The sequence below is a fragment of the Orbicella faveolata genome, unplaced genomic scaffold (assembly GCF_042242905.1).
Source record: "Orbicella faveolata isolate gen_17 unplaced genomic scaffold, um_ofav_v1 contig_36, whole genome shotgun sequence".
Classification (NCBI taxonomy): Eukaryota; Metazoa; Cnidaria; class Anthozoa; order Scleractinia; family Merulinidae; genus Orbicella; species Orbicella faveolata.
This window is the reverse complement of record NW_028301565.1, coordinates 17,029,339-17,056,898: the sequence shown is the minus strand read 5'-3', so window position 1 is coordinate 17,056,898 and position 27,560 is coordinate 17,029,339. Positions and strand designations below refer to the sequence as shown.

The window sequence follows — 27,560 nt, the reverse complement described above, 5'->3', positions numbered from 1 at the left end:
AAGGCCTAAGACTCTCTCCGAATCTCAAAAATAAGTCAAAATTCGCCAAAAAACAACACCCGCTAAGAGTAATCACACCAATGACCGCCGCACAAAAACACTCAACCTTTTGCTAGTGGAACCCAGTCTACATGCCAAGTAGAAACCACGTGATAAACGCTTTGCTCTCGTGGACAAATAAATAAATAAATAGATATCGCTGGTGTTGACAAAGTGTGGGAAATCCCACACAAAAACCATTTACCACAAAGAGACTAGGACGAGTTCGACCTGATCATAATTCCAAGATAACTGCAAATTGTAAGCACATTTCCTCTCGGATATTTCATTTGGAAATTTTGGGCTACCTTTCAAGACGTTCCGTTTATTTGGAAAATTTTCCGGTTAGTCGAGCTAAAATTGTTTTACCATTTACATTCTGACCAAAATTCCCGAGTTTTGGGGTAAATAGAAAACGACCAGGGTCCCCTCCTTCTGACAAGTTAATTCAGCCCAATATTTCGATTAGTCGTATCTATAACTAAATTCTCGATCGTGATTGGTTCTCCGCTCGCCTATTTGTAAAAGTAATTGGACCGAGTGGAGTACAATTCAGAGAGTAATCGCGCGAATAACTCCAAAATTGGAGGAGCGCGAAGCACAAGGTCGATTTGAAATTACGAGCACGATTACTCCCTGAATTGCACGACACGAGATCCAATTACTAATTAATCGTATCTATAACAAATTTCGGAATTAAAAATGTCTTGTGAGAACTTCTTTTGAGCGAAAACGTCTGTAACGCTTTTATAAGTTTTTAAAACTGTAGGAAACAATGCGAAGGAAGCCATTAAAGAGCGCGTAATTGACGTGCGAATCACGTGGGTATCCAATTACAGGTATCCAGTTACGAAAAGTTCAAATTGGATACCTGTAATTGGACACCCACGTGATCGCGCGCCAATTACGTGTCAAATAGGCGCGCGGAGAACCAATCACGATCGAGAATTTTGTATAGATACGATTAATTTGTCATAGATACGATTAATTAGTGCGATTAATTTATCGCATGTGCTTCGCGATCGTTCGATTTTGAAATTATTCGCGCAATTACTCCCTGAATTGCACTCCACTCGGTCCAATTACTATTACTAAGCAGGATGATATTCAAGAAACTGATAAATTTGATGTAAAAAGTAGACACAAAAACACTTTCCTTTTTTTTTCTTACAAAACTTTCTTTGGGCGTTGGACGTTAAACGTTTCCACCATAAGCTTACCCGTCAGCTTTGTATGATTATCAAGATTCTTCAGGCCATACCAATACAAATTCAATAGACTGGTCGTTAGAATAAAAATTACTGATCACTTATGTAAAAGCGTGATGTTGTCAGCAACAATTTCTCCCTAATTCATTATTGGCAAATCCCACTATTTGTTGAGATCAATTTGTTACGACACGTTTAACTTTCTCCGTATTTATTTGAGAATGCACGTGACATTAAGCGTCTAAATGACTCTTTCCGCGCATTGTAATTGGCCATAACAACTACAAATTCAACAGACTGATCGTTAGAATAAAAAGTACTGATCACTTAGCAAAATTCTACTAAGTCAACAGTATTGCAGGACAGGTGTCGACTCAAGTCTTGAGAATGGTTATGTTGATCCCTTGAGCGTGGAAGGGTGAAATGCCATGACACTAAGGCCGCGTCCACACTACGCCGGAGGAATTTGAAAACGGAGGTTTCACTCTGAAAATGCATCAAATGTTTTCCGTCCACACTACGCCGGAGAAGTTAGAAAACGCAAGAATCACCGGCCATTTTGGATTTATGTTTGAGTACAACTCAGGCGGGGAAATATCATGATTATCGTGACGTCATCGTTTTTTGATCGTTTTTTCATCGTTTTCTAAAAGCTCCGTTTTCAAAATGTTTTGATGTCCACACTAAAACGCAAAGCCGGCGTTTTCAAATTCCTTTGAATGACGGACTAGTGACGGACTAGTGTGGACGGTAGGCCTAACCGGAGAAATGAGGCTCCGTTTACAAATTCCTCCGGCTTAGTGTGGACAGGGCGTGAACACTAGTACGTCTAGGAGTTATGTCTTTACTTTAGTAGGCTCCTTCACAAACGATGTTCAGGCTCGTCAAGAAAGTCTATGTAAGAACCTCTGTAAAAGCGAGTTAATAGTCTAGAAATTTACATCTGGATGTTATGTCCTTTTAAAACCTAAAATTTGGTCTAGGTATTTACAAATTAAGCAGAATGTCATTGGAGTTTTTTAATTGCGCTTTTCGTTAGTTACAATTGTCTGTATGGTTGTTATCTTTGAATGCCATTGGAGGAGGTTGACAACAACTTGTACTTTACTTCGTACAAGAGCCATGCAGATTTAGTAAAGATATTTGCAAATTTGGGAGGACGTCACTGGGTATTTTTTATTCCGCTTTTCATTATTTACAATTGTCTGTATGGTTGTTAGCTCTGAATGCCATTGGAGGAGGTTGACAACAAGTTGTACTTTACTTCGTGCAAGAGCCATGCAAATTTAGTAAAGATATTTGCAAATTTGGCAGGACGTCACTGGGTATTTTTTTATTGCGCTTTTCATTATTTACAATTGTCTGTATCGTTGTTAGCTCTGAAAGCCATTGGAGGAGGTTGACAACAAGTTGTATTTTACTTCGTGCAAGAAAGAGAGTGGTAGCGTGTTTCGTCACTTATGATTATGTTAAGTGCAAGTATGGTGCTGTTCAAGTTCTCCAATTTCGAGGGCTTGTTTGTAAAACATGACATATCGTATTTCCAAATTGCAATAACAGGCAAGACATGTAAATTTAAAGTGAAACAATTGTTTACCAAAGGAAGAAAAAACTGTTTAATTTCGTTTTGCCATTGTTAAAGCTTCCTCTCTCGCTCCAGGAAACATGTTCAAACTTTCTACCTAGATGTTTAAAAACAGGGTCATGCATACAGAAAAAACAAGATAAGTGAAAGCTTTTTTCTCAACTTGAAATGGCCGAGTCCTGGTATGGAAATGACTGACTTGTTCTGTAAAAATATATTGAAAAGGTCTTCTAGTTTAGTATTTGATTTAAACTGAACTGTGCCTTGGATCAAGGACTTAATAGTTTACTTGAAATGCCGCAATGTATTTATTTGTTATGTTATGGTTTCACCAGGGCTTTTTATCTTAAATTAAGTGATCTTTGACTGTAGTTATGTTCGACTGGGATCAATGAAGATGGCATTCTTAACTGTTCTCGCTTGGCACTTGTGTACAAACCGAACTTGAAACCGAAATTTCAGCGGCTTGTGTAGTAATTCCTGATCATTCGTTGGTTCAGTCATGTAATTCTTGGTACCAACTAAAGCTCTGCAGTCACGTTTCTGACGCCATTAGAAAAGCGGACGTGACCATTCTCCCTCCAACAGCATTTTTCATTCTTTTGTTTTCGTTTGAAATATCAGTTGCAGGTGCGCGACTATGCCCGCGGCTATGTCAGATGCTGCACTAAAAAAATATACGAGGCAGGAAATTGGTATTTACCCCAACATACAGGGAACGTCTCTCATTGGTTTTAACAAGCCGTAAATTTCACTCCGAGGTGCTCTTGATAACACTGATCACATTCGAATTCATGATATCAATTTGTTCCACGTTAACAAAACTCTTCTTAACGGCCCCATGTCGTTGTGTGAAGACATCCAAGCTAGGGCGGTTCTCTTGTCAGCCTTCATTTGAATATTTACATTTACCCTAAAGACTTAAAAATGCTATTCACCGCGGCCATTCTTATTATTGTTTAAAATAACTAGGAAATATGGCTGACAAACCAGCCAAACTGATATTCACTGAGCTAAAGTTTAGATCGAGCATAATTACGATGCAAAAGTCGTTATTTAAAAACGTGATGTTGTCAGCAACAGTTTCTCCCTTATTCTTTATTGGCAAATCCCACCTGCGCAAAACTATTTGTTGAGATCAAATTGTTCCGAGGCCTTTGACTTTTTCCGTGTTGATTAAGAATGCGCATGACATTAAGCGTGTAAATGACTCTTTCCGCGCAATTCATTGTAATTGAATGAGCATTATTTTGGCGTCTTGGATGTGAACGATTAGTGCGTTCCTGCTTAGAGGGATCAAGTTTCTTGCGTGTTTAGCACCTAGCAACAACAAAGTGGCTATTTGCACATGAGCGCGCTTTTTCAGTGGAGTGTAACACGTAATGAGTGCGAGGAAACGACACGATTGGAGATTTCAGTCTTGTGTTTGTAATTTTTTTCAGAGAGCGTATCCGTCGCCGTTGTTGATGACAGGTTTAGAGGACTAGTCCTCCTTCCACGATATCCACAAGATGACCGAGGTCAACAGCCTTGCAACTAACTGTTCTTTTATGGTCGATAATCCCGAGCGACGACGTCAGCTATTCGGGACTAACATCGCGGTCATCGTGTTGAATTCGATTTTTGCGTTGACGACTACCTTCCAGAACTTGCCAGTTATTTACGCGATTTTGAAAACGCCATCCTTGCACAATCCTCCCTACGTCCTCCTGTGCTCACTGGCCACGACGGATCTCTTGGTGGGATGCGTCATACAACCTCTGTACATCGCACACAATGCCATGCTCGTCGATGGACTGCGCTTTTCCTGCGCGCTGTGGTATGCCAAAGAGACCCTGTTACTCTTATTCATGTTTCTATCGATCTGTACCTTGGTGTTGATTAGCACCGAGCGCTGGCTCGCCTTACATTTCCACCTCAGATATCGTGAAATTGTCACGATGTCTCGAACGCTCTCGTCGATTGGGTCAACTTGGTTCTTTTGCACGGCGTCCGTCATCGCCTGGCCGTTAGGTCTTAATATGTACAGTTTCACAATGGTCGGCCTTATTGTTATTACAGCAGCCGCGCTTCTATTGCTTTTTACGTATATTAAGTTATTTCTGATACTGCGGCGTCACAAAGCTCTCATTGAGAGTCAAGCCAAGCTGCAACCCCAATCTGTGAACTTACGAAAACATAGAAAGTCGTCGGCCACCATGCTGTACCTGGTGATGTTGTTTTTCATATTCTACTCACCTACTTTTTACGCCATGATTCATTACTTGGAATCAGACTCTGATTTCAGCAGCGTTAATCAGACCATTTTGTGGGAAGTTGCAAAAACAGTGGCGTTGATAAACGCCTCGGTAAATCCGATCATGTATTACTGGAAAATGCGGGAACTTCGACGCGCCATGCGAAACGTATTCGGTTTTTCGTCAGCAACGCGGGTTCACGTCGGAGATGTCATAACGCCCGGATCGGGAAGCATGGACAATGACTTCAGAAGCAGGAACGAACAACAGCGCCAAGGGTCTTTCTCGGTGAGACCGCGGGGAAGCTTGTCCAACGTGGGGCCTGCCAGGTCTGATATACACCAAGATCAGGTAACAGAATCGACAACAGAAGCGAAGCCGCAGCAGGAAAAAAAGTTGTTCCTTTTGCCGAGATTTCTGGAGCCTGGTCCGAGTTTTCGAGGATAATTTCCGCTGAAGAAGGGTGAATAAAACAGGTTATGTAATAGAAGCAATGAACCGTACGATTTTTTGAGGTGGTTATGGTGCGAAAATTCTCGTTAATTGTCCAGTATTATATAGAATCCAAGTGGGATGACGTTAAAGCTCAGTTAAAACGTAGCTTTTTTTTATATCAGAGATCAGAAAACAGAGTTCAAGTTTTCGGTAGATTTACTGTTCTCGCCTAAACACCAATCGTGTTTTAATCGTCTACATATTGAGCTTGCGTTTAGTTTACCAGGAGAAAAGATACATAGGATTTCTTTTGACTTTCCAGGGGCTATTAGTTTAGTTGATTTCGATATTCACGTCGTTGAAGACTGCAATTTACAGACTTCTTTCAAGGGCCCTTAAAGCAACAAGAATAGAGTAAAAAATTAATTTTCTCTTTCGCCTTGGCTGGAATTGTCATATTTGTCCGTTCCTTAACGTATTTAGTTTAACTGTTGAAGGCACTTCCCGTTTAGTTTAAGTTTTCAGTTTTAATTCTTAACAATTTTGTACTTTTATAATTCTTTCCTGATTTTTCTTGAAAGGATTCAACCAACAAAAGAAACAATTCAGTTGATGCGGAACATCTAGCGCAGGATATGTTTAGACTTTAGTGGACAATATTTTGCGTTATGCTAATTCTCCTTTCTTTTTTAATCATCTGCCCTGGAGAAAACCGATCTTCAATTGCTATCTGACATGCTATCATTTGCTTTTCACTTATTTTTTCTCCCCTTTTGGCAAAGCGACAAACTGAGTTAAAACCTACTACTTCGCTTTTTGCGTTGAGTGAAATATCGAAAACGGGTCATTTAGTTTTCCAAAAGTAACTTCATCGTTTGTCGCCATATTGCGTGGCGGGACGATAATTGCGTCTTAAAAAGCTCTAGGTAAGGAAACCGCTCAACTAAATGAAACTGATTATTATCGTCGGAAATGTTTGTTCGAAACAACTCAATGTGTAAAGAAAGACAACTTCAAATAAATTAAACCTGGGCACAAATGTCGATCGTAGCGAATGTATTGGCCAACGAGTAATGCAATCAAAAGCGCACCTGATTAGAATCGAAACTAATATGTTAGGTATATAGCTTGTTTAATTTGGCAATTTAAATTATGAAAATGTTTTTAAACCTCCTCAGATCTCATATAAATTATTTCCTTTGGCATAATAGCTGATACCTGATAGTGATTTTAATTTTTCTGCGTTTTTCCTTGTGTTATGTTGTTAAATAAAGACAATAGTGTTTTGTCATCGCGTTATTGGCAGTTTCCCGTTTGGCGATTCGTTATTGATAGTTTGCCATGATGTGTGATATTTTTATTTAGTGCCGTCTTCTTAGTAGACTTGGCAGCAATTGAAGATGCTGTTCAAAATTAGCGAAACTTCAACACCGAATCTGTAATTTAACGATAATCGCTTTTCCACCTTGATTTAAATAAGATAATAACGACACTGGAAATTACCCACGAATGTAATGCTATTGTACAAACGTCTTAAAATGAAATTCAAGCGTGCGAAAGAAACACTGTAAAATCAGTTGTTTCTGCCTTAATTAACTCGATAAATTATTCATATTTTCGGCTACGATTTAGCGTTGTGTTAGCTCGTGAACGGGATGTTTTCATTTTTATTCTTTGTAATTTGTAAGCTTTTCTTGAAGTTGCCTGCTGTAACGTCTACTGCGGGAACTAAATTTGGTTAAGTGCAAGCGAGATGTACAACGGAGAATCTACGAGAGAGGTGTCTAACATAAATAATTCCAGGAAGAAACTTCACAAGGAGAGTAGCTTTTTTTTACTTTATTGACACGTGTTTTGCTATTTTCGATGACAAACTATTTAAAATTCCTGGCATTAATCTGAAACGTTCCTCAACTTATAAATTGCTCAATTGTATTTACCTCTTTACGAAAAATCAAACTGAACATATCGGGAGAATCTAGGTGTTGATCATCTCATGAAACTGGATTGATATCCAAATTCTCCAGAGGATGATAACAGAAAAGGTATGGAAATCGGGAAGGAGATTATTTCTACTTATCGTTGTTTGAATTTTTATATCCAAGAACATTTCACCCGTGATATTACAAAACTGTGTTAGCGACCTTTCTGATCTGATTGGTCAGCTTGCAAAATTAAACTTCTATCTACTTAAATCCTTTGAAATGGCAAAAAGGAGCAATGAAATAAATCTTTATACACCTGTAAAACCAACTGCAATTAATTAATGAAGCGGCTTATTACACGGCCGTTGTGTTTTGATACAATTCGTATTATTAAGATTATCAAAAGAACGACATTGCTTTTTTGGTGAGAACGTCTGCCGCAGCTTCCACGGGTGGTTTTTCTTCCCCACCATCCTCCGCATCATCTGACCCGCATGCTAGTTCACCCAGTTTATCTTTCAAACAGTCCACTCCTCCCTCCCTAAGAAGTTTCTCCACCTGTTCCTTCAAAGCTGCACATTTGGCTAACAACTCGGCGTTCTCGGCCGTTTTCTCCGCTAGTTTTTTCTCCAGCTCAGCCACCTTGTCATCTGCCATTTTCTAAAACTGAACGACAAATTGGTTTCAGGGCATATTTACTTTTTGTTCTTTGCTTGATATTACAAACCTGTTTTATTGCACGTGGAAATGTATTCTTTGCAATCATTGGTTTAGCTACAAGATTCCTTTGTTTACCTGCCTATGTAAATTTAATTTATTTCATTTTAATTTGGAACTGAAAGCGAGGATTATGAAAAAAGACACGGGTAAAAATGTATAGACTCGACTTCGTATTTCCATCCTGACTTGAGAAACGTGCAGTTGTATGGTAAATTAAAGTTCTGTAATATCTGGCTAGTATTCTTGTTCGCAAAATTCGATAGCTCGCATGTAAACAAATCTGTTGATTTGCTGGCTGGAACCCTTATTTACTGCGAATGCAGTTACTGGAATCGCCAAGAAGTGCCGAGAAAATGTCACAAAAAGCAAGAGTTACTATCCGAAAATGAGTATAATTGTGCAAAGAAACAAAGAAACATATAAAGTTATATTTATTGAAATAGAAAGACAAACATAGGGTTTTCACAAGGACAGCTTACAACTTAGGGATATACTCGAAGAGAGGACAAACTTGACGTCTGTGACATTTGTTCAGACCAAGAGCTTTTCATTCACATCATTACTTTATCGTTGCAATGTTTGTTATTAAAGTTAATTCGAGGTTTCATTAATCGCTTTCTAATAATGCTTAACCGTAGCTTACAACATTTCAAATTTTCAAGCAAACTTCACTGAGACGTCTTTTTTGATAAAGCTTGGCCTTTACCTGAGGTATATAAAACACTTACCAACCTGTCTAGTAGAATGTCCTTGCTCTTCTGTACTGAAACAAACCAGTGAAGATGTGGTGGCAATCTGGAAGCGTTGCTGCAGTGTGAGATTGCTTTAAACAGTTTGGCTTGTGCACCCCAGTGGTGAAAAGGTTTTTAATAATATATTAACGATAAGCTGTTAGAGCTTGAAAACACAGAGCCAATTTATGGAAAATTCATTAAACATTTCCGTGGTTAAACGATTTTACCCGCAAACTCGCAAAAGGCATCTCTGCACTGCTGTTAGAGACACCGACTGTATTTCATTCTTGTATTTCACACTTGGCAGAGGTCGAATTAAAGTTTCGTGGACGTAAAATATTGATAATCATGTAGAACTAAAACTATCCAATACAATTCTGGCTCTTCAGGCAAATTAAGCTCATTTAGAAGTTTCTGAATGTTTTGCTGGTATTGGATGTTGATGTCTAGCATCATGAGTATCAGAGATTTCTTTTTGCCTCCCAATGTTCAGTATAACGGTGATGAAAAGGACGGAAATCATCAACTTTTTATCTGTCTGTATATCGTGTAGTCTTCTGAAAGAACACTGAAAGTATTTTATTCACGGATATCATGTATGCCTCCAATTATATTTGGCATTGTTACATAAACACTCTGGATGTACACCAAGAATAGTTTTGAATAGTTTAACATAATTATTGTCAAACACCTGTCAATATGTTAACGAACCCTGAGTTTCCCAATTTATTATTTAACTGTGGCTTCGCTTTGTAAAACCCACAGCGTCCTTTCGTGTTGCTCGGCATCATTAACAATAACGTGAAAATCATCTAACGTTTACGTCTGCAGACATCTTGTTAGAGAAGTCCGAGGAGAAACTACAGAGGAAAAAGACAACGTCAAGAATGATACTAAGGGTTTAAAACAAGCTCAGCAACTTATGGCCAACCCACATATCCAGAGTTTTTCTGCCATGTTAACGGAGTACATTAATAATTATTAATAACTAAATGGTCGGTGGCCAAACGCAAACAACCACATTATATTAATTTATGTTGAATCTTGGCTTCCGTCAAGTTGATTAAACGCGGGATTTTTCGTGCGAAGTTTTCTGGATTTGTAAACTGTAAAACCGTGAAACTATGAAAGCGTTTTTACTCACGCAGTAAACGCTTTATTCCAGTTATGTGATTTCATCGAATGAACATTTTCCCCTTTTTCTCGTTTGCAATCTGGCGTTTTCTTTCAGAGGTTATTGTTTGCTTTTCCAGTGTTTAATCATAACATTTATTATGAAAAATCTTCGTCATTTGATGGTAACGTGGGATTGGCTTGTACTCAGTATTTAAAATTCGTTGTGGTGTAACGTTGAGCAAGATAAGCAATTATCAAAAAAATATCAAAAACCTCTTCTTGTTTTAGTGCCCGTTGGGAGAAGAAAACAAATCAGAAACATTGAAAAGCCGCAAAAAAAAACAGCAATCGTTTAGACTGGGTTGTGTTTTGTTGTGCTCTAGCCAAACACATTTGAAGTTTCACAGATTGACAGATTCGTATTGTCCAATAAGAAATGGCCACCACACGTCAGTTTGTCGTCATCATAATGATTCAAGTTGCATAGCAACCCTGTAGTTAGGAACGTTTCGTAGAAAGGATTCCGACCATGAAAAAAAAGTGACTCTGTTAAGCTTCAATTACAGCTTGTCATACCCACGCTACTGTGTGACCAGCTTTCGTGTAGCTGTTAATTTGAATGATGGAAAATAAATCAGATTCATAGTATACAAAACTGAGTTACTGCGTTCAAAAGTGTTCGAGCTTCAAATCTTCTAGTTCAAGAAAAGGTTTGGATAAGGCTTTGCTGTCTCGTGCAATCCATGAAGGTCTAAGAGCAGACAAAGTTTCATTTATTAAATAGTGAAATGTTGGGATTGCGACATTAAATAAGCGAAGGCACTTAAAGCTGTCCAAAGCAAATATTTTTATATTTGTACAAGAAAATACGCGTAAAATTTCGCAATATACCACCTTTTGTTAGAAACCTCTTTAAGGGGAAGCATGTAAATTGTAAACTGACTTGCTTGTTGTTCAAATAAGGTACAAAAAGCCTCAGAGCAAACAAAAATGTCTCAGAAATAAAAGGTCTCAGATTTCATGTTTAAGGCAAAGCCAATATTGGTGTAGTTAGGTTTTAGCCTTCAAGATAGGTTGCACGGCTTTATGTTCTGTCATAAATGAGTGGCATGTTCATCTGTTCACCTCCACGGCGCGCGTTGTTTTCTTACAATGACGTAATGGAGTTTCATGGCGGTTCCCACACAATAGTAGACTTTTACATAAGAAAAGAACTCACTTTCCATAGGAAAGAAATTTTAATGTTTGGTAACACCAACATGGTTACCATGACAGCATGTGGAAATACTCTATACCGATGACAAAGTTGAATCAAACGGTGTTGATTTAGTCGCATGGCTGACCAAACATGGCGTGATTCCTGATTATTCTTCACAAAATTGAACATCGACTTGCTCTGTGTTCGGTTTTATTTCTTTCTTTTTTTTTAACACGTACCAATGAAATCCACTCCATTGTTCCAAGCACAATACACATTTTATATAGTTTGCTGGACCAAATCAAATCAATAATGACGCTAACACAGATGCTACGTCCGTAAACACTGTAGATTTTCTGTACAGATTACCTTTTCTGATGCTCTCTTTTTTGCTATATTTTTTTTATTTTTTAACGAGGTATCTTTCACAAACAGATCGGGAAATTGGGAGCAATCTAAATAAACATGAACGGATGTTTTCGCCGTTGTAAAGGTGTCGATCTCCATTTCAGACTTGGTTTTCAAAGCCAACCGAAAATCAAGGGTTTTTCCCTGTTATTTTTCGTTGGATAACCCAGATTGAAGTCAAATCAGAAAGCTAAACAGAATTTTCGTTTCCAGAGCTGCACTGGGACAAAGTCACCCAATCGAGGCGTTGTGGTTCACACACAAGACCTTGAATTTTTGCGCTGTGTTGGTGAATTATTATGGGTAATCGTGTGAATGCGAGTGCAATTAAGGGTTTACACTACCAGTGATATTTTAAAATTCTCTCAAAATTGCATCAGCCTTCAGGCGAGTGCAATTTAAAAGAATCAAAACGATGTTGAAAGCATTACAGTTAACGCGAACCTCTTGCAACTCGAATCAAATGTTAATTCCATCCAAAATCGAGTTCCTCACGATTCTATTTTCATATTTACTGTAATTTAACGCTCAGTAACTCGAGCCTCCCGTTGTTTCGTAGTGATTCGGCTTCCCAACAGGTCATTTTACGCGTAATTTTACCCTCCATAAATCGAACCTCTTATTGCAAAGTCTAATGGGTCAAAGCTCTCAGTCCAAAATCAGGACAGGAATTTGATTGGGCTGGAAAGCGTCAGGGACTACTAAAAGACGTTTTATGTGGAAAATCGCAGCAACGACGTTCTGCAGTAACCCCAACAGTGTTCCTCTACTGCTAGGCTTTTTCTTATTCCAATGGACTTTGGTACGTGGATGACTGGCTTTGCTATCAAAGTTTCTTTTCAGTTTTGCTGGTTCTCCGTGATAAACCTGATTAAAATGTTCTGCAAAGTATTTGACTCGTAAGTAATAAAGCATGAAAACACCGTTTTATTGCTTAATTTTGGGTCATTCTTTCCAAATTCAGTGATAACTCGAACTCCCGATAACTCGAAGCCTTTATGATTTCCCTTGAAGGTTCCATCTTACTTCTCCTCATCATGCCCCGCAGGCCACCTCAGATCCATTCAGATCAGCCCTCCGCATATCTCGGTTTCTCGTAGACGAACTATAAATGAGTAAAATGTGCTTGTTTTTTGTGGGTTTCAGTTTTTAGTTTTTGAATGTCCTCAACACTCGCGGACGTTTTAGTGCATGTTCATCACTTTGTCAGTGGCGGCTGTGGGTGAATTTGTAAGCATTGTTGTGTGAAAGCGCTCAGGGGGTTTCAAACCATTACAAGATGGCTGCAAACATAAGTCTTGTGGCCGAAATCTAGGAACATCTGCTTCGATGACGTGAATCATCCAGAGAGAAGTTCTGACATCTTCGTTTTTCTTTTCGCTTTCAACGGCTCTGTGCACCCAGTAATGGTCATACCCTCAACTTAAGTTTGCTATATGGAGCTTAAGCTAAAGATAGATTGAACTCAGGAATCTAGGCCACGAGAAAAAGAAACGGCCCCATGGGGACACTTCATTTTTGTTTTTCTTTTTTTTTTTTTTGCTTTTTTTCGCTTCAGTTGTCACTCGCCATCAACTTGCACTAGACAGTATTGGTTTATTTCTAGTGCTTTGGTCTCTCTTCTGAGTGATTTTAATGCTTTTCGCTAAAATGTTAATTGTTCTAACCTTCTGTGGTCCAGGCGTAACACTTTCATCCCCCGTTGCTGAAGTCACGCGGGGAAGCGATCAATATGAGGTCATTACGAACGAATACCTTTCACTTGCAAGAGTGCCCAAGCTTCAAATGTAAAAAAAAAATGTTTAAGACAAACAGGTCCACGTGCGCTGACCTACGCGCCCGTGCCTTGTTTTCGGTCTCGTGATCGACTCTTCGTAGTGTCAGTAAAGAACTCTCCAGAACGTAAAAAAATATAATAACTTTCGTAGAAAAAAGAAAAAAAAAAGAAAACATCCCCAAACTAGTAAAACAATAAGTTTCGTTTGAATGTCTGTATCGCTAGTAACTAAGAATGATTAGCGTATAGCGTAAGGAAATCATTGTAATACGTCCTTAAGATTCTTTCGACTTGCAGTGTCAATTAATGTCGACCACGGAATTTACCTGGTTTACTTCATCAGAGAACACCTTGATCTTATTTTCTTTGAAGGGGATTGCAACCTGATTGATTACTGCAATAGCTACAATAGTTTCATGCAGAGTTTGTTATTCAGTGCTGTTGAAGCATCGGCAATGGCCAAAGTTTCCCAGTTTTATAATTTCTTTCAGCAGTTTACTCATTTTACCATACGTCAACCCCAGGACGTCAACAGAGAAGTTTCTTACGGTCTCCTTGAACACTCACCAGTGGGATTCTGGCATTGATTTCAAACCGCAAACGTCTTGGCAGTCCCTGTCGGGGATGTCAGCGACAAAAGCCGAAGTCAAAACCATTTCCTTTTAAGCCAGTATGTTTTGATTTACTATTTTCACCGACCAATCGAAGCGCTCTGTTTTAACCACAACCAGTATTTCTTTTCAAGTCTGGATTATTGTCTCTAGCGCGAGTTTAAATTGGCGTCCATACGGATTTATTTTTTCTCATCCTAAGAAATCGCACTCTTGGGAAGTTTATTTGCCTCGGCAGAGAAGAGTGAACCATTCGGTTGAACTCTGAGGTATTTCACTCCTGCATCGGGGCTTCAGAGAGTTGCTGGTAATCAGCACAGGTAGGTGTACGTAAATGAAGATTGCAAATAGTTATATCTGAATTATTCCAATTTAATATCTAGATAATAAAGGGATCGGGAAAATATCTCTTTCAGTGGTATCTTGTTCCAGTGATTTCTTCCACATATGTTCTTTATATTCAAGTTTCTATGGAAAGGAAGAAAGGCGTTATCATAAATCAAAATTCAGAATGTCGTTATGATTGTGTATTTGGCTGGGTGAATTCTCATTACTCGTCACGCACACTGATCAATTTGCAGCAGTTTGAATGCGGTAACATGTGTTAGGTAACCACTGTCGCCTGAGAACAATCCCAAATCGTATATTGTTGGATTTGGCAATGGATAGACCAGTTCTAAGATTCAGGTCACCCATGAATTCGAAACAGATAATAAAGCTTAAATATCTTGATCCGAAAAAAAAATGTTCCATTTATTTCAGTCTCAATTGCATATTCCCAAATAGTTTACTAGAACGAGGTTGGTCTGGAAACTCTGACAGTTATTTCATCTCAATAAGCAACCCACTTTGGCCAAAGTATCACGTACTTGACGACTGTGACACCTTGCTGAAAATTCATGGAAAGTTTTATGCTTTTGCAACAAAGAGAATACATTTTCCTGCAGAGTGCGCGGACTAAGTTAAAACAATGGAATTGTTCAACAGTTATAGGAAACTGGGGGACGAGTTCTTGTCTGAAAATGAAACACACTCGTTAGTACAACCGTTGCTAAGGACATGGCGACTGAAGGGATTAACTTATTTTGTTATATCAAGCTTTAAGTTTTTTTTTTTTTTTTTTTTTTTTTCCCCAATAAATTAGGTGCTCTGACTGAATGCAGTCACCGGTTGGACTACCAGTTAATAAGAACGACACAGCGGCAACGTCTAAACAATCGAATTCACCCTTTTCCTAAGTAAAATTAATTTTAAAATATCATCAACAGATTTCTATGTTTTGAAGCATTTGTAATAACGTCGATAATTAATCGCTGCCAGTTTTAATTCTCAAAAAGGTTCGCTTCTTTTGTTAGCTTCCGCCGTTAACTGGACATATTCAAAAGTATTTGTTAACAGTGTGTTGTTCTCATGTAGGGTAGCAAAACATTCCGCTGTCAGAGTTGATTGAAAACAGAAAACAAGTAAAAACCAAGACTAAGAGCAAGCCAACTTTCTCCCTTTTGTGATAGTAGTAGATCAGGCGTTAACATAATATAATTCAGTCTTATGGGGAATAACACCCATCTGCACATTTAATTGATCATGTTACAGAACACAGGCGAGGGGAATTGCTCATAAACCAAAAAAAAAATCTCTCAGTTGTCGTGCTGGGTACTGGCAAAAAATTTGCACAATATCTGTAACCTAATTTGTGATATACTTTTTGTATCTTAATTAATTATATTCAATTACCACCACCATTAAGAATAAATTCAAATCTAACCCAACAGAATCGGCCATGGACTCCGGGGAGCAAGACCTTGAATTGACCAAGGACTTGGTAGCCGAGACTTACTTGGACTTCCAAGAAGATCCACAGCTTGACTTTGACTCTATTTTCTACGAGAGCGACTTGCGACAGTTGGTTAGAGACCGAGATGACCTCCGTCTGAGATGCGAACGGGAAAAGAGAGACAGGGAATCTCTGGAGATTAAACTCCATCACGAATTTGACCAAAAGATCCATTTTGAGGAGAAGCTCTCCGAGCTTTCAAGGAACCTCTCGAGTTACGAGGAAGAGCTACAGACACTCCGGCTCGAGAACAGCCACCTTAAATCACAGTTCGGACACCTCAGGACAGCCATACAGACAAGGGTCAGTTCGGGCGCAGCAACGATGACAGCGGGCGGGTTGATAGGAGCCTCGCTAGGTAGCAGTGGCGGAGTCTTCATTACCAGCTCTACAAGCGACAGTTCAGTTGCGGTGAACACTGAGATGTACAAGCAGGAGGTGGCCCTCTTGGCACAGGAGAACGAACTTTTTAAACAGATCATCGATTTGATAGACAAACAGGAAAATAGCAAAGTCATATTGGAGGAAAGAGTGTCTGGAAATAGCAGCGAAAAACAAAGGTGGCTCGAAGAAGACGTTGTAAGGCTAGAAAGGGAAAAGGCAAAACTCGAAGATCGTGTGAGGGAATTAGAAAGATGTACCCGTGAACAGGAACGACTTCTCGAGGAAGTGAACAAAAAAGCCGAAGATAATCTCAGAGAGTACAAGAGAGAGAGTAAGGTTTTAGAAAATGAGCTGTATTCCAAATCTACAGTCGTAGAAAACTACGAACTTCAAATGTCGCAAATAAAACAGGCCTACGAGGAAGAAATTCACCAAGTGGAGATCAAACTTGAGATGGAAATTGCCAGCAACAAACAACTTCAAGAACAAACCCGTCAGCTAGACGAAAACAATCGTAGGCTAGAGGAAGAAAGGAAAGAAATACTTCTCAAGATAGAGGAAGCCTACAAGACGGAAAATGAAGTTATTGACGAAAGGACAGCGCTAGAAGAGAGCTACTCACGAGATGTCAGCGAGCTGCAACGAAATTTGGAAGAGCAAATCCAGAGTAAAGCGGAATTATCGATGGAAATTGAGCGACTGATGGGCGAATTGATAGAATCTGGCAAACAGAAAAAGGACATGGAGGCCAGGTTCTTTCATGAAGCTCAAGAACTGAAGATCCAATTTGAGAAAGAAAGAGAACAAATTGTTTCCTTTCTCAGTGGCCCTGCTGTGAATCAGGTGATGATGCAGTCGAACGGGGCGCAACAAACGCACTCAGGTGCTCAGCTTGTTTCCAGTGAGCCTCGAACGCTGTCAACGGATGAAGAGTGGAAACGAAAACTGGGCGACGAGGTTCGAAAGAAGGAGAGACTAGAGGAGGAAAACAAGAAACTTTTGTACCAGATAAACGACTTGCTGGAGCATAATATCGGCGGTGGAGCCTCTAATACCACACATATCAAGCACAGTTATGATCGTGACTTGGGTGAAACGTCACATACAAGCAGTAGACAAAATTCGAATGATCTCGTAGCCGAAATAAATGAGCTTAGGGAAAATTGCCGAGTACTCGAGCGAGATGTCAAGAAAAAGACGGAATTGGAGCACAGAGTTACGGAGCTGTCCGAGGAGGTCGAAGAGCTCACTTCTAAGAAAGATGAAATGATCCGTAAACAGAGAGAACTGGTCAAGGAACTGGACAATTCACTGTCGAGCGTGCAGCAGGTCGAAGATAAGAACAAACGACTTACCGAGGATGTTGACAACTTCTCCAGGAAGATCCGACAAATGGAAGAGAACTTCAGAAATGAAAAAGAGGACTGGGTGAGGAATTACAGCAAAGACAAGACGTCGCAAATCAACGACATCGTAAACGAAAGGGAAATGATCGAGAAAAAGTACAACGAGCAGGTGAAAATCAATAGAAGCATGGAGGCTGAGATAAGTTCCTTCGAGACTAAGATTTATGACTTGGAAAGAGCAAACGAGCGTCTGGAGAGGAAAAAGAGTGAAATAACTACTCAGCTAACGGAGGAAATTAACTTTGAGAGAGGCAGGGCCAAGACTGTGAAAGATGAACTTCACAAGAGTGTTGAGGTTTTTAAGAAGCAGACGGAGCAACTTGAAACCACTTTATATGAGAGGAAACGGAAATACGATGAGGAAATCAGAATTTTAGAAGAAGAGAAACAACGAATTCGAAGCGAGTTTGAAAATGAGAAGGAAACGTACAGACGGCGCTTTGAAGAGGAGCGAAAAACAATGGAAAGGCGAATAAATGAAATAGAGGATAGACTTCGGCAACACAACGCGGGCAGTAATGAACTTGTAACCAATCAGGTTACTTTGGGTAACGGTGAATTTAATGGAAATCAACCGGGGGTGAGTTCTGCCTCTCATCAAACGATATCCGATTTGAGGGGCACGATAGATGTTTTAAGAAGTGAAAATAAGGAATTGAAAGAGACGCTCCGTGACACAGAAAGAAATCACAGCCGAAAAATTGATGATCTGGAGTACGAGCACGGGCAAAAAATAAAGAAGTTTAAAACTGAGATTGAAGAGGAGTTCAGACGTAAAATAGATGATTATGACAATCAAATCGAGCAACTTAAGAAAATGGGCTCTAGGGAAACCAAAGATTCAGTTGAAATGGTCACGTGCCTTAGAAATACTTCAGATGTAGCAACTTATCAAGACGGAGGCGGAGGTATGGCTGATCTAGTTAGAGATCACAAAGAACAGATGGACGAGCTACGAAGGCAGATCAAAACTCAAATGGAAGCCTTTGAAAATGAGAAACAAAACCTGAAAAGAGAGTTACAAGAAGAGAGGCGAAACTCTACCCGAGGCAGGGAAGGAGAGAGTAGAGTGCTCCATAACACCATCCATAAATTAATAGAAGAAGTAAAGAAGCTGAAGCGTGACAAGGAGACTCTTCTGAACAAAATTAAAAAAGAAAGAGGGAACAGCAACAGCCGAATCGCAGAGATAAAAGAGACCGTGGCAAAGGTGACGGACGAGTGCAATATACTACGAAAAGAGAGAGAAGATGGCCAAAACGCAACGAACGACCTAAGGAGGAAGCTTAATGTGACCGAAAGCAAGATTCGGAGCATGGAGGAAAAACATCGGAGAGAAGTACACCAGTTGGAAGTTAAATTCGAATATAAGAAAACGGAGCTTGAGCAAGATGCAACAAGCATAGAGAGTCAACTTAGAGGAAGTCTGCAGATGGAATATCGAGTTGCCCTGGACAAAGAAAGGGAGAAATACGAAGAAACTCTACGTGTACTGAGGAAAGAGATTACTTCCTTGCAAGAGCAGCGAAAGCAAATTCAGCTTAAGCTTTCTAGTCAAGGAGTACAAAGCACTTACAGTCTTCTTATAGACAAAAGTGTATCTGCAAGGAAGGAATCGCTCTTTAAATCTGAGACGGATCTAGAAATGAGATTTTTACGAGGGACAAAACAGATGGAAGATAGAATCTATGATCTTGAGCAAGAAGTGGAGTTGTTGAAGAAAGAGAAATCTGACATCAAAGTCAGTTACAAGCAAGAGAAAGTTCAGATGCAAGAAGACTTTGATCGGGAAAGGGATCGTCTAGAAGAAAAATACAAAAGGCGAATTGTTGATCTAAAAAGGAGGCTACAGGCAACTACTGCTCAGTTGCAGTCATCGATGGTGATCTCCAAGAAATTGGTGAGTTTTGAACTTACTTATCCTCTTATTTTAATGTGCTAAAGATTGAGCTAACAGACGCTCTTTTCTTACTACTTTAAAATATCTTGAGTTGTCTTCAGGTCGGGACAATTTGTCATGGTGGCTGGACAAAGGTCTTACGAGACTGTCCTACTTATGCCTCCATGCACAGTCCACATTCCATTCCACATGGCTCCCTTTGTGGTGAGACTTGACTTTGTTATCTTTTACAATATGTATATGAAGTGGTCGATATTGATACTCCTCATGTTGTAATGCAGGATCACACCCCTGTTTCCTTGAGGTACTCCTCTGAAGGGACTGAGTTTCTGAATGACAACAACTTCACCATGGAAACGAAAAGGAATGCATTAGAAAGCCAGATGAGCACTCTAAAGGACAGAATGGACGACATCGAAGAACGCCAAACAAGATCCCTCCAGTCAAAAACGAGAAATGTAGGTGTCTGTCTCAGTTTTAAGTTATGTTTATGTTTATTTTTCGCCGCGTCTCATGACCACCAAGCGTCTATGTCGCTCGCCCTCAACCCACCTGGTAGATGTTGTGGTGAGGTTCTTTGATATAGTAATGTAATTTAAAACAGCACTAGCATTTAGAAATGAATCTAATCTTAATGTGCATAATCTGTTGTTGTCCTTATCCAGAACACAAATGTACGGTTTTCTTCAAACCTGGAAAGGGGCCTTGATCTTAATCGTCGCACCAGTAGACAGATATCATCAATGGTGGATCTCAGCTCGAGCGCTCAGCAGCGAGGTGGGATGTTTGAAAAATCTCGAATTGCCCTTAGTCCAAGCGGTAAAGCAAGGCAGAATCGGGAGGCCATAGACACCAGATCCCTTTTAAGCCAGTCTTTAAGTGATGTGCGACCTCAGGTACAAGGCTCTTGGGTTGGAGACGATCAATTCCTAAGCAATCGAGGTTATGGCATCGCAGGTTCTTCCTCCATAGCATCAGCTGGTCAGCGTCTTTTCTCGTCCCGTTCACCATCATCTTTTTTCCATGGACGATCGCTGAGTGGATTTGATGCTTCGCGGGGCAGTGGTTTCTTACAATCACTACCGTCCTCACGCAATGACCATTTCTTTCTACCATCAGTTGGTATCTTGGGCGGTGTTTCTCAAACAAGAGCTGGTGGGGCATTCGGTGGCTCGATGTTGGGAAGCTACAGTGGCCTAAATGGATTACATTCAGGTTTTGCCTTTCAAAGGCTCATGACGGGACCCACCGTTTTTGATGGTCGTTTATATAATTCTGCCAGTGTCGGTAACCTTCAGCAACAAGTCTCATCACAAGTTCAAGGATCCTCTTTAAATTCAGCTCGGGAAGGTGCTGCCTGTGGCTTTGATGGTCGTTTGCATAATTCCGCCATTCTCGGTAACCCTCAGCAACAGTTCTCACAAGACGTTCGAGAAACGTCTTTAAATGCAGCCTCTCAGCAAGCTTCTGTTGAAGTAGCTAACAACTCGGAGGGAAGTAGGCTCAACGTAACTGCTTCATCTGGTGGTTCTCATCAGGTAGCAACTTCTCAACAAGCTAAGGTCGTTGGAAACGGGGATGCATCCTATGCAGCCGGTATCTCCGACGGTAGTCAGCCTCAATCAGTCGTGAGTCGCGAACTGGATTTGACGGATTCAGTAAGTAATCAGTCGCAGGGGATCATAATGCCACAAAACGTTGGAGGTCAAGCAGTGGTTGAATGCGAACAAGTATCAACTTCCTTGCAAATCACAGATCTCGGTAGTCTTGGAAACGATGTTGAATTGACTGTGCAAGCTGAGGATATCGAAGCGGAATAAACTTACCCGCGAGGAATAGGTCCTCAGTAGTCATAGAAACGATGACCAATTGACTATGTAGTCAGGGCAAGCTTAGATGTTACTTTTTTTGTTTTGCTTTGTTTTGTTTGTTTGGCATGCCAATACCAGTGTGAAGCCGAAAGGTAAAACTTTCTATTTAATTTGTTCTTTCAAGTGCAAGAAAGGTTGTTTTGATTTCTCATAGGAATAATATTTCTGGGTTAGAATTTCCGACAAGAGTAATGTCCAATGCAATCCAAGACTCCGTTTGTGTAAGCCTTATTTTATACCCACATTATTGGAAATTTAAATATTTGATCAAAATTCTAGTTCTAGAGACAGCGTCAAGCAATCCTATCATCATTTTACACCGCAAATTGATCAGAAAAAATGGACATTTGTTTTTCACCTCGAGCGCATAGTGCGTTTTCGCTCCATGCCCAAACATTCAACGAGCCCAAAAAAGGGGCGAGATAAGTGATAGGTGCAAAAACCTTCACAGGATGTTTTCCTCGCACCTCAAGCAAAATTTATTACGTTGAAGTACCGGTATTTTGCAAAGATCTTGCTTGTCCGTTGGTCTGTCTTTAAATGTCTTCTCGCGTGGAAATCGATGACGTCATAATGGTTTCATGTTTCTGCTTTTTAATGGCCACTCAATTTAACCTTTATTCTTTAACTACTCTTGTTGGTATTTTAAGGGATTTTTTTCGATTTATAAGTTCGATTGAATTTCATTTATTAATAATTACTAGGTAATGAGGGGAGTCTGTATGAAAAATTTTACCTGAATTTCGGTTTTGGTACTCGATGAAGTGGATGGTTAAAATAAATCCTACAATCTATAAAAGAAAGGAAGCATTCCAAATAAGTTGTTCGATCAATAATAAATAGCCTCCATGAGAAATGTTTTATACTGCACTAGTTTTGCAATTATTATCGGAAAGTTATATTTCTAACGTGGAGCACTTTTTGCGTTATTTTAGTTTTAAAATCAATTAAGGTTTGAATAATCTGAGCTAGCCTTTTCAAATTTTTCAATGTCTAAGAAGTTTGTTTGGCATCTTTTTCTTTCTAAGCATGCAGTCTGCCAATAACTGAACAGGCGAGAAACGAGTGTCTGAAATATCGATACTTTCCCGAGGGACACGAAGAGATTTCGAATCTTTTAATGGCCCAGACACTACGAAACTCGACATCTCTACGCAACATCTTTACTGACAACCGACTTGAGCAAATCTCGGAGACAGGATTCGAGAGATCAACTTAGTTATTCTGATGCCTGTTAACCTTGCAATAGGGAATGTATCGAAAAATATCAACTTACTAACGAACTGTTTTGTTATAAGAAGGGCAATTTTTGTGCAGGGAACTTTAGAGCGTAATTTGAGATTAAACGATGTGTGGATTAACACGTATAAAAATGTTAAAGTTATTTTTGCTTTATCCTTTCAAGAAGTAGTCATTAAAAAATTATTTGTCAGTTATTAGACAAGCTTTACATGTATCAGGGTTGTTAATTAAAGTTATTTCAATGGTAGCTTGTTTTGTCTTTCTCTGTTCTCGATGTATCTTGTTGTTGTATTGCGGAAGTACCTTCACATCACAAATGTGACTTTTGCATCTGAATAACAGTAAATGTTCAGGTCGTTTGTCAGTGCCACTTCTTCCAACCCCCCCCCCCCCCCCAAAGTCCAACCCGTTACCCTTTTGAAGGGTACCCCTTTCGTATTCCTTTAATTGAATAAGGTACCCCCTTTCACATCCTTCCAAAACTGGCCCGTATTATAAATAAATCGGCAATAAGGAAGTTTTCTTGTCATTTTCATGTAGTCCGCAATATATTTAAATGAAACAGCCATGAGGTGCGTCTGTTCGAAATATCTAAATAAAGGCCCTTTAAAATAGCCAAATTATAGATTTACCTACCCTTTCATATACCTCAATTTGTGAAACTCCTCCCCTTTTATATACCTGATGCCCGAAAACGGTACCCCTTTCGGACGGAGCCTCCCCATTATAGGGAGTACTCCCACCCCCCCCCCCCCCCGGTCCAAAACCAGTGATATAGTAAAACCTGCGTGTAAGAACCTACTTTTTTCAGAGTTTGGCAAAACAGGTCCTTATATTATGGGGTACTTATTGACAGTTTAGGCCAAGTAGGTTCTTAATTAGGTTCTTAATTTCTACAGAGCAGACATTGTTGTTGATTATCAGAAAATAGTATAAAATCTGGTCTGTTCTTCGTTATAAATAATAAATAGCTCTGTGTTACTGGTTAAAGTTATATTAAAACAATGATCAAACTGCAAGAGGATACATGCATGGAGCATTTGAACCAAGGCCAAGATTACATTGAAATGATACATTCTGTAAATTGTAGCAATAATTGTTTCATAATAACAGTTCAAATTTAACATACATTGTGCATTTTGAGTTTCATTTCACAATTCAATTTTCTAAACTCTCGATCACCTTTTTGGTTTTTGGTAAAAAAAAATATATAAATAAAATAGTTAAACCCCACATATAAGAACCTGTTGGAATTTGTTTGGCTAAACAGGTTCTTATATTTTGGGGTATTAAAAAAGCAAATTTCTGCTTGAAGGTTCTTAAATCCCTAGGTTCTTACACGCGGGTTTTTACTGTAACGTTAACATATCTGCTGAACAAGCTCTAGGAAACACGTTTCCTGTTTGGCGTTTGGTGTAAAAAATAGCCTGAACTGATATCGTCATTGCTGCCAAGATAAACGTTAAATATTGTCATTATCTGATAGAACTTCTCGTAAGTGCAGTTTTTAAACAAAAGAAACCACGCTACTCAAACACCGCGAAAGCGCTGTAGAACATCTTTTTATTGAGTGTATCAAACAGATTACGAACAGCTCCTTGAAGCCCAGCAATCAAAACTATAATATCCACTTGTACATCTTGTTCTGAGTTATTGTTATCTTACAGGAACTTTCAAAGGTAACAGTAGCAACTTAGAACCATTACGCATGAACGTTATAAATTTTTATTCAACTACTCTACATCATACAGAGAATCCATTGTTTGGAATCTTTTAGAACCATCCGCTATCAGCGCCAGAGATTATGCTAAAAGGACAAAAAAGTCTCCCGCCTTCAGGTACTTGAACTTTAGTGAAGAGTCACCGAAAATGGGTCCCCAAATTGACAGTGATTTCGTCTTTTACTGATTTTATTCGTATCTTTTATTATCCTAGTAACACTTTTTACACGGCCCCATAAGCTATATTAGCTTTAAAACCCACCGTGTTTTTAGATTTAAAAGATGTTGTTGTTGTTTATACTACTATATACTCCGAGCTTATTTTCGTATAAAAGCCTGGCTTTTTCGGGGGCTTTGTTTTACAAGTGAGTTACCATCGGAAGGTTTTAAACTTGATTGGGGCTATTTTTGGAAGGAAGGTAGCGTCAGTGTGAGACACCTTAGCTACACAATGTCGACACATAACGCCATGAACCGAACAAAACTCTATAGTCATCAGATGAACATCAAACGTCCCTGAAATATTATGATGACATTAAGTTTCGGACGGAATCCTATTGTTCTTAGCATTAGTTTCTAACGCTTTACAGAAGTTATACTTTGATGAATCAATACTTCTACTCTTTATCAAGTGATACGTCAATTATGGTATCACACAAATGCCCAAGGCAATCATTGGTGAACAAGTTGTGCCAGTGTTCATCCTTTTTCATCATCATCATCATCATCATCAGTCCTCATCGCGCCATCGGACTCATAAGGCCTTACGTTCATCCTTTTTACGTAACAACTAATCATAGCAGTCATAGCAGCAGTTTAACCCGTTTAAAACACCTTTAACTTTACCTTCGAGGGCTTAAAACTTTCCTTACCCCCCCCCCTTTTTTTTATTGTGGAATTGAAATAAGCGTGATAAGATACAACTTTTTGCAAAGTTTAAAAAACTCTCGAGATTACTCGCGTAATAATATTTGACGAAGAGCAGTGGTACTGATCCCACGAAGTGTAATTGCTAAAAGATGCCTTAATTTCAGTTCTAAGGATTTGGTGTCACTTCAAGATTGTGTTCTCGGGTGGATAATTTCCTTTATTCTCCTAGCCTGCGTGCTTGAGTACATTGGCATTGCCATATTTACATTGTCCGGACTAGCAAGGGTTACCATGCTTGTCTTCGTCTTCGTCTTCTAGATGAGCTTCTTCTTCTATCGCTGTTAGCGCCGCCCCCTGCAGCCACTGAGGTCGGACTGATGCTCGCTGCTGACACTGTAGTCGGGTTCACTGTCGCACTTTCTGTATTGGTGTGTGCGATATCTAAAAGAAGTCAAGACAGCCCTTCAGTGGAGAGCATCTACTCAAAGACGTTTCTCAGAACCACGATAATCCCAGCAGTGCAAACGTGTGTCTCGTTCCGATTAACCGTAAGCTTAATGAAACACGTCCTTTTTGGCAAAGCAAACGTTATAGGTTAATCAGTCTTTGACTGCATCATAAAAAAAAAAATCAAAAGAGCTGTGTCGTAATTGAGCTAAGTCCTTTTTTCTAATGGAAAATTTACTTCCTAATTACAGTAACCCAAGCAAGAGAGAGGTGAGAATTGTGGAAATTTAAGACAGGTTACAGAGAACGAATGGGAAAATTCAGGCTGCAGTTTTTAAAAATGTACCATCCATGGCGTATCCTAACTCGTGTCCATTATACGAGTCTTCCATAATAAAAACACGATAGGAAGCCTCAGCTAAAACGACACTGGTCATTTCATTTAAACATGTACCAGTTCTTCGGGCTTAAGGGAGGCTCAAAGCATTCATAAGCAGGACTTGTGACGTCAGTATGGTGTCGTACTGATTACGTCATGATGCTTAGCAACTTCTCTGCCAACCCTCGAGCACGTCCTCTGGACGTTCCGAAGGAATGTATGTTTGTTGTTGTTCTTGCCAGACTAAACAGTTACTCAGAGAGGAACTTCGTTTATATTTAGCGGTGCAGTAATGTTAACTCCGCAACCTTCTGTTCATGAGAGCTAGAGTCTTCTCTTTAGAGAAAAGTAATCTAATTTGAAAGATTACACACTTACTTGATGTCACTTACTTGAGCTCGATAAACTTGATGGCCAGCTCAATGACACCTCCCCTTTTGCCCTGGCCATTTTAATCTGGGCCCAAGTCAATAAACTGTAAGTCTCATGTACGGTATGGCATTCTCCTTGCGAGCGCTCCATGTTGTGCAGTGCGGTGATGTGTGTGTCTGAAAGGGATATCTTCCACATCTGTAAACAAGTAATTCGTCCATCAAAGCGATTTTTCGTCTGTTGCGGATCCTTCCCCTCTTGCTCTCCGATCAGAACCTTTCCTCGCGCAATTTTCTGGCCTGTAAATGATCCCGTCCCTACGGATTTAATTGCATCAAACCAAAGGGCAGAATCTCCGCTGGAGCTTTGCCACACAAACGCGACGAAATTCCATTCGGACTCACTTAGTCTAAAAACTGCTTCTCCTAACCTGAAAATAAAGAAGTCATAACTTATCTGAGAGTTTGCTCATTCGATTGCACCGAGCAAAGAATGCTCTTATTTCTGCGTATACAATGGTCCCTAGCTGGTCTATATAACTTTGCAGTCACGTGGCCGAGGCCTGACAAAAAAAAGCTCCTGGTCCGCCCAGCCTGGTGAATAGGCCCCATTCCCGTTAACAAATCATTGATTGCTAAACAATAATCTCAAATAATGTAGTTTTCATTGGAGTGTCGACCACAAATTGGTTTTACATCCTAACGCTACACGATTGGCCAAGACAACTCGCGCCACTTTTTGATCCAATCAAAAGTAAAACCAAAACCAATCGCAACTCGCTCGCACACGCTGTCCCGCGATGCGCGTCAGCTACCTGTGTTTCCTATGAGTTGATTAGATCATTGGATTGTCTGTTTCCTTTGTGACTGACCGAGATTACTTTGGTTTTTGTTTTACGGCACATAGAAAACCGCTCTACCGTACAGTACGGTAGGTAGCCGAACGTTACGTTCGCATTCTTAGCTAACAACAAAAAGAAACATACTCAACATCTTTCATAATGACGCTAAGCTTGCATTCACCCGGCGTTGTAGAGGGCTTCTCCAGTGTGAACAAAATTTCCTTTTCATGACTTTGAGAGGAATATATCAGAAGTGTGTGCTTTTCTGAACAGGTATACGCTTTTGCCCATAAGCTCACG

The 27,560-nt window shown here is 39.7% G+C and overlaps 4 protein-coding genes across 6 annotated transcripts in view; 2 read left to right on the top strand and 2 right to left on the bottom strand.

Moving 5' to 3' along the window:
* The window catches only part of LOC110059423 (melanocyte-stimulating hormone receptor-like), a 48,887-nt gene extending 35,332 nt beyond the window's left edge, over window positions 1-13,555 (top strand). For all 3 annotated transcript variants that reach the window (XM_089275226.1, XM_089275227.1, XM_089275225.1), the window contains one exon: window positions 4,275-13,555. In XM_089275226.1, coding sequence (XP_089131352.1) covers window positions 4,344-5,516 — 1,173 coding nt within the window. In that variant the 5' untranslated portion in view covers window positions 4,275-4,343 and the 3' untranslated portion in view covers window positions 5,517-13,555. The remainder of the gene's footprint in view (window positions 1-4,274) is intronic.
* LOC110059432 (uncharacterized) overlaps window positions 1-22,877 on the top strand; it is a 439,844-nt gene extending 416,967 nt beyond the window's left edge. Inside the window, exons 3-5 of the mRNA XM_089275500.1 lie at window positions 15,099-19,517; window positions 19,799-19,975; window positions 20,183-22,877. Of these exons, the coding sequence (XP_089131626.1) occupies window positions 15,774-19,517; window positions 19,799-19,975; window positions 20,183-21,337 (5,076 nt within the window). The 5' untranslated portion in view covers window positions 15,099-15,773 and the 3' untranslated portion in view covers window positions 21,338-22,877. The remainder of the gene's footprint in view (window positions 1-15,098; window positions 19,518-19,798; window positions 19,976-20,182) is intronic.
* On the bottom strand, window positions 7,406-8,086 carry LOC149102457 (uncharacterized). The gene has a single exon (XM_089275228.1). It carries the CDS (start codon window positions 8,084-8,086, stop codon window positions 7,829-7,831), a length of 258 nt encoding a protein of 85 aa, XP_089131354.1. The 3' UTR covers window positions 7,406-7,828.
* Window positions 22,878-24,177: 1,300 nt separating the features above from the next.
* LOC149102456 (uncharacterized) lies at window positions 24,178-26,964 on the bottom strand. The gene is made up of 2 exons (XM_089275189.1): window positions 26,440-26,964; window positions 24,178-25,662 (listed from the first exon to the last, which is right to left on the bottom strand). Exons 1-2 carry the CDS (start codon window positions 26,615-26,617, stop codon window positions 25,508-25,510), a joined length of 333 nt encoding a protein of 110 aa, XP_089131315.1. The 5' UTR covers window positions 26,618-26,964; the 3' UTR covers window positions 24,178-25,507.
* Between the last annotated feature and the right edge of the window lie 596 nt (window positions 26,965-27,560).